This window comes from Elaeis guineensis, chromosome 10 (assembly GCF_000442705.2).
Source record: "Elaeis guineensis isolate ETL-2024a chromosome 10, EG11, whole genome shotgun sequence".
NCBI classification, from domain to species: Eukaryota; Viridiplantae; Streptophyta; class Magnoliopsida; order Arecales; family Arecaceae; genus Elaeis; species Elaeis guineensis.
The window spans coordinates 74,823,946-74,834,664 of NC_026002.2; the positions used below are offsets into that span (position 1 = coordinate 74,823,946).

The 10,719-nt window shown below is 32.6% G+C and overlaps 1 protein-coding gene across 1 annotated transcript; it reads right to left on the minus strand.

The window, feature by feature from the left end:
• Nucleotides 1–2,532: 2,532 nt before the first annotated feature.
• LOC140851947 (proteinase inhibitor-like) lies at nt 2,533–2,982 on the minus strand. The gene is made up of 2 exons (XM_073244326.1): nt 2,931–2,982; nt 2,533–2,803 (listed from the first exon to the last, which is right to left on the minus strand). Exons 1-2 carry the CDS (start codon nt 2,980–2,982, stop codon nt 2,613–2,615), a joined length of 243 nt encoding a protein of 80 aa, XP_073100427.1. The 3' UTR covers nt 2,533–2,612.
• Between the last annotated feature and the right edge of the window lie 7,737 nt (nt 2,983–10,719).

The window sequence follows — 10,719 nt, forward strand, 5'->3', positions numbered from 1 at the left end:
TTGTCCATTATTTAATTTTTAATCATGCACATATTTATGCAGTATTAGCACACATATTATGCACGCTTATATTAGTTCATGCACATAATATTTTCTTGATAGGTAGATATTATTCCTACAAAGTCATTTGTAGTTGTGTACGTACTGGAGAATATGTATGACTAGTCACTGAGGATTGGGAATAGAAGAAACTTCAAAACTTGGAGCAAATGTCAAAATTCTAGTCAATGAAGATTATGATAAATTATATATGTTCTTGATCTCAGAATTAAGATGGATTTTTTTAAATGATCCTTAAACTATGAAAAGCTAAAATTTAGCCCCCGAACTATCTAAACCAGTTTAATGTTACCATCATACATGATTCTAATGATTTTCTCTCACTGAAAATTCGATGTGGCAATCTTCGATGTTTATGTGATGCTTATATGGCATTAACATTTTTAAAAAATATTGATGTAGCAAAAACAATAATTATTGTTTTTTCTCCAATCTCATTTTTCTTTCTTTTTCTTTGATTATCTTTTGATCTCTTTTTTTGAGAAGGATGGGGTCATGGAGGGTATGGAGGTTTGGAATGGAAGGAGAAGATGATGAAACTAATGTTGGCTCAGCAAGAGGCATTCGGAGGAGGCGATGGAAGATGAATGGAGGAGAAGAATTGAGCAAAGAAGGATGGGGCCATGGAGAGAAGGGTTTTTCTTTTTTTTTTCTTAAGTGGGATTTTGGAGATGAGAAAAAGAAAGATGGGAGATGAGAGATTTGAAAAGAGGTGGATATAAAGAGTTTAATAAAATAGAGTGGTGAGAAATAAAGAAGAAAAGATTATGAGGGAGGAGAAAAATAGAGCCAAGGAGGGAAGGAGATTTTCTTCTCTCTATTCTTTTTTCATTAGGATTTTGGAGATGAGAAGAAAAGAGATGGAAGATGAGAGATTAGAAATATATTTTAGCCACATCAGTAGATTTGAAAAAGAAGAAGATGACATAGCTCAAAATATTTTAAATTATGTCAGCATCAGTTGAGCTATGTGAGCAAAAGATACTCCTATAAGCATTAGAATTTGTCAAATCAGACTTTTAATATGAGAAAATTATTAGAATTATATCTGAAGGCAACATTAAATCGGTTCCAATAGTTCAAGGACTAAATTTTAGTTTTTTATAGTTTAAGGATCATTTAAAAAAATTTGACTTAGTTCAAGGATTAGGAACATAATTTATCTTAAAGATTTTTTTTTGGTAAAAGTAATTTACCTTAAAGATTAAAGGTTATAGCCTAGTCAATATTACCGGTTCATTTGAATCTATTACCAGATTCAAATTATTTACTATATTTGAATTTCGTTCTATATTTAACATGTTCTTGATTTGTAAATCTTTTCCTGTACATGTTGGTAACCATACTTTGAATGCATTTAGTTTTTCCAAAATTAATGCATTAATGATACATTATAATTTCATACAAAAAAAATGATGTATTAGAACAATTCTATAATACCCTAGAATCTTCATCTTTCTCTGTCACTTAATATGGAAAAAAAATCATAGAAATTTATAGATTGTAGTCATTGATTGGTTAATACTAGACTGATATGACTAATATTTAATTCATAGGATTATTGTGATAGTTTTTCTTTTGGTATCCTAATATAGTATGACTAAATAGGGTATTTGAGTCATCATTCATTACTCCTTACCAAGTCATTCGGATGTCTTATTTTATTTTGATTTTATTAGAATAGTGATTGGGGCACTATTTATTTTGCTTTAATGAGAATCTTGATAGCAGCACAGTGAATAAAGAATTCCATGATATGTGTGATAAAGAAGATCCATAATATCTTTTTTACTTTTTCTTTTTTTCCTTTGAGAATTAGAATATTTCTTCCCGATCCAATTTTTTTTAGTATTTCATATCTCTAAGGCTCATTTTTTTGTTTATCAACATAAGAGATCCTAAATTAATTTTCTTTCCATAAATTAGGATTGTGAGGAGATATGGAGATTATCCATATGTCATTTTAATAAAACTCTATTTTTTCAATCTCATAATGTTTTTACTTTTAGAAAAATTACAGAAAATAAAACCGATGGAGCGGGTGGAGACCAGATTTGAGCAATTCAAGACAAAAGATATAATCAAGTACGAGTAAGAAATTGGTTGATATAATACCATATTTGGCAATCCATATATTTATCAATTTATGTTGTTAATACATGGAAGAAATGAAAAATATAGGAGAACATCACCTCGCTGACATTGTAAATTAAGCATGTCATGCCATTTCGGGATCTAATTAATCATGCTGCTTATCTTTATTTTTTTAAGGATACTGATGGTTAAGTCATATTTTTTGCCTAGAAATTAATGTAACTCAGATGGTAGAGACCGAGATTTTCTTTGCTGGCCTAATTCGAAACATACTCCAGGGTCCAACCATGCATGGCACAAACGCAATAGATGATGACTATTTGGAGATACAGAGCAACACTCTAAAGCATGATAAAGACAATCGAAATGCTTCTTTTCTCGGTCATTAGAAAGAAAAATAAAAAGCTTATTCTTTTCATTATTAATCCAAGAGGCTGCAATATGAAAAGAAAATGGTGTCAACCAATATAGGGGATCTCCACCACCGTGTCTTGGTCATCAACAACAACAAAGACTCGGTTGCAGCACTCAACTTGCGGGGGCCTCTGACGCACTACTTGGATGTTATCGATGTACCTATTCTCGCTCTCTATGGTGCTCACCGCCACGTCCGCCTTCTTCAATACCAGCTCTGGCCATGCCTTCTTCCCTACATCACAAAATAAAATAATAATAATAAGCACATAGTATACATGCACGAGGATTTTAATAAAGCCATATACGAAAAATTATAAGTTTGGTGGTTTTTATATATTTGTAGTATAAAAGTAACACACCGGGGCATGCCTCACCACCAGGGTCAGGGGACCTACGACATAAACCTCCCATGTCGTATGAAAAGAAATGAGAAAGGAGGAGATGACTGAGAGGAGAGCTGTCGAACTTCTGTGGGATGGCAATGGAGGCCTCCCCCATTTATAGGGTCCTTGCTCGATAGGATGTTCTCGTGGACAATGTATTAAGGGACAGGAAGTCTAGCGGAATGAGGTGTGGATCCACTAAAAGGTTCACGAGATCTTCTGCTTGCACGGTAATAAATATTTCCTTTTCCAGCTTTCCATTTTTAGGCCAAAATTATCGAGAATTTAAGACCTGCTCATTTCTAAGACTGGATACTTGGCCATTATTTAATTTTTAGTCCTGCATAAGGTTATAGTCTCTCTATATGCGGCTATATATATTGTTCCCGCGCATGCACTGTACATATAGTTATCTGTAGTTGTATTAGTATTGGAGATTAAGTGTATACAGTCACTAGGGATCGAGAGTATTAAAGAAAATTTAAAACTTGGAGTGGATGTTAAAATTCCGGTCAATAAGGTCTAAAAGTTATAGCCCAGTCAATTGAAGGATTAGATATCAATTTACCGATGGTTACTATATTCAAATTAGTTGCCATGTGTAAATCTTTCCTATATTTAGCGGGTTCTTGGTTGGTAAATCTTTTCCTATATCTGTTTATAACAATACATTCAATGCCATAGCCCGTACGTGCCTCCTACGTGTCATATGGCCATATTTAGATGAAGAGGGGAGTGCAAATGTCAATGCCCTTAGTGTAGCTTGCACCCCTCTAATAGCTTAGAGTTTTCATGGCCGCTCGAAGAAGATAGGCAAATGTCAACTTCTCTGCCCTGGATTGGTACATCTATATATCCTAACATGTTTGAGGCCGGTAACCAGGTATGACTGTGGTTATCTAAGATAGCCATTGTTGGAGGCTAGTACCTACGACAATAACCTCTCGTGTCGTATCGCAACAGCGATCGGCTCAAGGAGGATCTAGCAAATCTTTCACAAGATCTTCCGTATATACGGAAATAAATATTTTTTTTTCAGACTTTTATTTCTAGGCCAAAATAATCTAGCAAATCTTCTATCATTTCATTGTCAGTTCTGCATGTAGTATTTGCACACATTTATGTTATACACACTTATGCTAGTTCTTGCATGTAGTTATATTTCGATTATGTGTAGTAATATTGTTGCTGCATGATTTATATCTTTATTTACATGATTATTTGTAACTATCTAAGTATTGAAGAATAAATGTGTACAAATGCTAGGGACTGAGAATTGCAGAAAATTTAAAACTTGGAGTGGGTGTTATAGTCCCAGTCAATAGGGACTAAAAAGCATAGTTGAGACAATCGAAGGATCGGCCATCAATTTACTGAATCTTTTACTATATTCACATTATTTACTGCATGTAAATGTTTTCCTATATTTTTAACGGGCTCTCAGGAGGAGCAAAGGTCCTGTACAAAAAAAAAAAAAAAAAAAAAAAAAAGAAAAAGAAAAAGTGGAGCAAAGGTCAACTCTCCTGCCCTAGGCTGGTACGTCTATCCTCTGTTTGAGGTTGGAAATGAGGTTTGACGGCAGTTATCCAATGATAGACAGGGTTATTGGAGGCGTATCGTAGAGAGCACACTCCTCTAACTTTTTCTATTCATAGGGACAGACGCTGTACCTGTGCATTTTCTCTTTGCCTTCCCTTTGTAGTCGGTCATGCAGATTGCAGAGATGAAAACCTTGGTTGCTTAAGTCCAAGTTATGGAGTATCTTAATTTAATAATGTCAAGAGGATTATAGGAGTGGGACAACCGTAACAGACCATACTATTTTGAGAGATCCAAAAAAAAAAAAAAAAAAAATTATAAACCATGATAAAGACACATGACACGCTTCTCGATCATTAATTAGAAAGAAAGAAAAGGAAAAAAACTTACTCATTTTTTAGTCATCAGAAAAGATTTGTTCTTTTCATTATCATTCGTTTGGGGTCGCATCAAAGAGGTGCAACATAAGAAGAAGACGACATCAACCAATGTGGGGGGCATTCACGGCCACCATGTTATTCTCATCAACAAGAAGAAAGACTCGATTGCAGCATTCAACATCTGCGACACGACGTTCAGCAGCGACACCAACACTGGGGAGGCCAACACTAGATGGATTCAAATGCTTAGCGAGAATGTCATTGATGTACCTATTCTTGCTTATTATCCTTGCCGCCACCAAGTCCGCCCTCGCCCCTACCAGCTCCGGCCATGCCTTCTTCCCTGCATCACAAAAATAAAATAATAATAACCACATAATGTGTACGAGGATCTAGATATACAGGCATATATAGGAACACTTTATACAAAAATTATAAGTTGGTGGTTTATATTCGTAGCATAAAATAACGTACCAGGGCATCCCTGACCACTAGCGTCAGGGGACAGGCGACAAGGAGGTGACATGTCCGATGAAAAGAAATGAAAAAACAAGAGAAGACGATGGAGAGGAGAACTGTCGGACTTTTTTCTAGGATGGCAATATTCGAGGCCCCTCATATGGTCATTGCTTGGTAGGATGTTCTTGAGGCAATGCAGCAAGCGGCAGGAAGTTTAGTAGCTAGGATGGGGTTTGAGGAGGCTGATGCGCGGACGTCAAAATATTTTCTTTTCAAAGCTTTCATTTTAAGTCATAATAATCAAGCAAATCTTCTTGGAGAACTTAATATCAGCTCAACTTTTTAAACAGATGTATCATTCAATCCGAAAAGAATCAAGTAAAATAATAAAAAGCAAAATTGATATAGAAGTTGAGATCTATCTCGCTTAGAATTTTAGTTTTTTTAAATTTAAGTTTAGTTGAATGGGGTTTGAGGAGGCTGAGCTCATCTTTTTAACCACATATATCATTCAATGTGGGAAGAATCAAGCAAAGCAATAGATAGTAAAATTGATATAGAAGTCGAGATCTATCTTTCATAGAATTTTATTTTTTTTAAATTTATTTTAGAGATATTTTTAAGTTTTAGTACACTATAGGCCATAGGATTCAAACTAATGATTTCTTATTTGAATGACAAATTCTTAACTACGAAACTATAACTTATATTATTAGCATATAAAATAATTTATTTAACTTATTAATATTTGTTCATGCCATTAAATAAGTAATATTAAGAATATATATGTATAATGATAAATTTTATGAGATTAGTGTGACTAAATCAAACTCTACATAAAAATTAATAATTTAAGATTTAGCAATATTTTCTTAAAATCTCATAAATTATGATATTATTTATCGACATATTAGTTAAATATCATAATAATAGTTTTGATTTCCGACACTTCAAATTATATGCCATAAAATAAATATAGTATTTATAATAAAGTCTTACTAATAAAAAAATACTTATTAAAAGATAGCATTATTTTTATCAAAATATAGTTTAAAAAAAAATTTAGCGGTGTATAATAAGAAATGCCATAAGCAATTTACCATCAAAAATTATTTTTATTGTAGTGTCATTAATGAAAAAAGAGGGACATAAATCTAATTTTCAAAAAATTTTCTTCTTTCTCTAAATTTTTTTGAGAGATTAGAGTGGAGCAGGTTGAGAAAATTTTTTTTTCTCATAATTTTTTATAATTTTTTTATTTATTTTTTATTCTAGATCTTAAGCCAGCACATTAGATGTACTCTAGATAGAGTGCTAGTATTAGCGCAATGGGATTGAGGATTGGTGGCTCGTGTGTTCCTATATTGATGTAATTAAGAAGCTTCTAGTAATTCACTATGCAATGGTGTAGATATATGGAGTCTTATTTAGTGATACAAAAGATTAATCATTATGGCTCACTACAACAAAAACAACATATAGTGCCGGACTTTAGTAACACACAAGAAAATAGTATTATTATAAATACTCTCTAGTAATCATTTTAAAAAATATCATAAAAGATATATAATATTAGAGTATTTTGTTAAGAGTATTACTAAAAATTATTATATAGTGATGGTATCTTATAACTGCTATAAGAAATTATATTCTATTATAATGATTTTAAAAATTATCATAAAAAATCTCTAATATAATGATTATTTATAGATATTACTAAAATTTATAATATTATAATGGTATCATGTAAAATAATATTTTATAATTAAATAGAATCTAATTGATAATATTTATAATTCTATTAAAGAATTGTTGAGTTCCAATTGCGCAGCGGAATATGATTTTCAAAATTTTTATATACTTTTAAAATAAATTTTAACACTTAAAACATGCTAATCAGAATACAAACCCCAGGACTACCACGTGGATTTCAATCAAACCAAAACAAACATATAATAAGCTAGATAATATACCTTCCCGAAGATGATGATCTAATGATGAGATGATCTCCACAAAACACCAAAATAGATATCCTTCAATGGTGATTCACACAGAAATGATAAGGGTCCTTTCCAACTTGATGTAGTGCTGCAGTTTTCTTCACAAGTTCACTATCAATCTTCCTTCTCAAGGATGAATCGCACCACTATCTGATTGTTTTCCAATCTCCACTAGGACCATATTAGAAAACTTTTCTCAAAAGATCTCACCATCTAGAACTGATTTAGATATCTAACTCTTGGATAATCAGAACTCTAGAATAAGCAATTCTTGCCTTTTCTTTTCTCTTTTTTTTTCTATTTTTCTCTCTCTTTTTTTTTATCTTTTTTTTAGATTTTTTTCTTCTTTTCTTCTCTCAATCTCACACCTAATCATCCAACTTTTACATGCCAAGACCAAGTGGAGTGCCCCCTTTAAATAAGAAAGGAAGAGACATGTAAGACCTCCCTTGGTGCTTAGCTTTACTCACGTGGTGATTTAATTCACCAAAGGAAGTTAGTTGGGCATGGAGGAATTTTAAGAGTAGAAGACTCTTCCCCTTCAGCATTAAGATGTCAAAGCACCATCATATGGCACATCCCATTAAAAATACCATGGGAAATTAAGATAAGGAGTTAAAGAGGAGTAGCCCAGAAGGACTCTTCCTTCTGGGCGCCAATAAATAAGGGCATTGGAATTTTTTTGGTGTGGAATGCTGTGGTGGTAGCATGGAGAAATTTAAGATCAGACGAACTCTTTCAAATGAATTTGGTTAGCCAATCTAGGAAACCATAGATTTGAACTTAATCCTATTAGGTCAAGGCATCAGGCTCAGTATTAGCTCAAACAACTTTGGACTAAACCCAATTGAAAATTTGGGTTAATTTATGTGCTTGCAAGTTAATTAAACCCATAAGATTTGCAATAAATCCAATTAGATCAGATCATGATTAAATCTTAAAGTGTGTGACCCATTGGGTTCCATATTTAGTTAGCAGTGGACTTAGACTCATAACCTAAACCAATCCGATTAGATTAGGTCAGCCCAAATGTATCAATTAATCAGAATATTTTTTAATTAATTTTAAAATTAAAATTTTTTAATTCTTGTAAATCTACAAGTTAAGATTGATGTCTAGCAATATATCATGACTACTCGAAAGATATGAAATTTGATGAAAATATCAAAAATATTCTTCAGTGGTAAGTTACCATGCAATTTAATTCTTCGGTCATACAACATCCCAAATGAGCTATGGGTATAAAAATATGTCAATCCTAAATATTTATTTATATGTATCTCTATCAGAAGATGATGATTCAATTGATGATATATTAGAAATTCTTTTTAATTATCATCCTGCTTTGGCCAAAGACTTTTTAAATCATCAACCTATGAGAGCACATGGGATATTCACTCTACGTATAAGAAGTGATCGATTCCTCATTGACTACTCACAACTTTCATGCATAAATCATCATGTCTAGAATACCACACACAAGGCTTAGAGAGTCAAGCTAAGAAATAAATCAAAACATAGATTCATATACATAAAGTACCATGATGATCTTAGGTCTAAAGATCACTTGCATTACTCCCACTAGAGAACAACCAGCTGACATGTATATAAGGCTCTATCAAATATTCTCTCGTTTAGTCAATTTAGTGAACTTATTCTCTAATAAGCACCCACATCTTCCTATTAGTATTACCATACAAATGATTGTGAGATCAACCATCCTCTTCATCGAGCATATATAGGATGTGCCAGTCTTACCAGTATCATTGATCTCTAACTCAATGATCCTATGATTGAAAATATTTTAGATTAAGGCTATCAAAGATTTAGGTCTCACTGGTATGATCTCATCATGGCCCTAAACCATTGCCCTAATCTATGAAATTCATTATAATCTTAAACAAGTATTAAGATGCAGCATATAATGAAACAAAATATTTAATTTTATTAATAATTAATATCAAATATATGAGTTTGAAATATAAAATATAAAAAAATATTTCATCATATCACACATGTGATTGGCTTGTAGGATATTATTCTTTCAATCTTTCACTTGTACTAAAGCCAATCGTCCCTATACTTGATGTCCATGCAATCTAGGTGATGATCAAACTGCTGCTGTGGTATGGCCTTAGTGAACGGATCTACTATATTATTTTGGATGTCAACTCGCTCTATGATCACATCTTCTCTTTCGATAATCTTTCGAACCAGATGGAATCACTTCAGAATGTGCTTGGATTTGTAATGAGACCTCGGTTTTTTTGCTTGAGCAATAGCCCCGGTGTTGTCACAGTAAAGTGGCATGGGGTGTTCAATCTCAGAAATCACACCCAACTCTAAGATGAACTTCTTCATCCAAATGGTTTCCTTAGGAGTCTTATTAGTAGTAATGTACTCTGTCTTAATAATTGAGTCAGCTACAGTTTGCTATTTGAAATTCTTCTAACTCATTGTACCACCATATAGAGTAAATACATACTCTGATATGGATTTGCTATCATCTAGATCAGATTGAAAACTAAAATCTGTAAAGCCTTCTTGTTTCAAATTAGATCCATCATAAATGAAAAAAGTATCTCTAGTCCTTCTCAAGTACTTGAGAATATGTTTTACAGCTTTCTAATGATCCTCTCCTGGATCTGTCTGAAATTTACTTATAATGCCTAAGGCATAAGTGACATCAAGTCAGGTATATAGCATATCATACATAATCGATCCTACAACCAAAGCATAAAGAATAGAACTCATTCTCTTTCTCTCTTCAGGTGTCTTAGGAGACATCTTCTTAGAGAGATGTATGCCATGACTTATGGGTAAGTAACCTCTTTTACTCCTATATATGTTAAACCTCTTCAATACTAGATTATGTACCTAGATGGGATAAGCCTAGCATCCTCTTAGATCTATCCCTATAAATCTTTATATCAAGTATATAGGATGCTTCACCCAAGTCTTTTATGAAAAACTTTTGTGATAGCCAAATTTTGATCGATGACAATATTGGGATATTATTCTCAATGAGTAGTATGTCATCCACATAGAAGACTAAAAAAATAATGGCACTCCCACTAATCTTCTTATATACACATGGTTCATCCATATTTTTGATAAAATAAAATAATTTAATGGTCTCATTAAAATAGATGTTTCAACTTCTTGATACTTGTTTTAATTCATAAATAAATTTTTTAGCTTGCATACTTGATTTGCCTTCCCACTAGAGATAAATCTTTTTGACTAGATCATATAGACTTCTTTCTCAAGATTTCTATTGAGGAAAGTAGTCTTGATATCCATCTATCAGATCTCATAGTCATGATATGCAGCTATAGCAAGCATAATCTAAATAGAATTGAGCATGGTTACAGACGAAAAGATTTC

Excerpts from the sequence above, each read along its gene's own strand:
- LOC140851947 (XM_073244326.1), bottom strand. The coding sequence starts at position 2,982 with ATGGGAGGTTTATGTCGTAGGTCCCCTGACCCTGGTGGTGAGGCATGC. Across the intron at positions 2,804-2,930 it reads TGGTGGTGAGGCATGCCCCG|GGAAGAAGGCATGGCCAGAG; the intron begins GTGTGTTACTTT and ends TTTGTGATGTAG.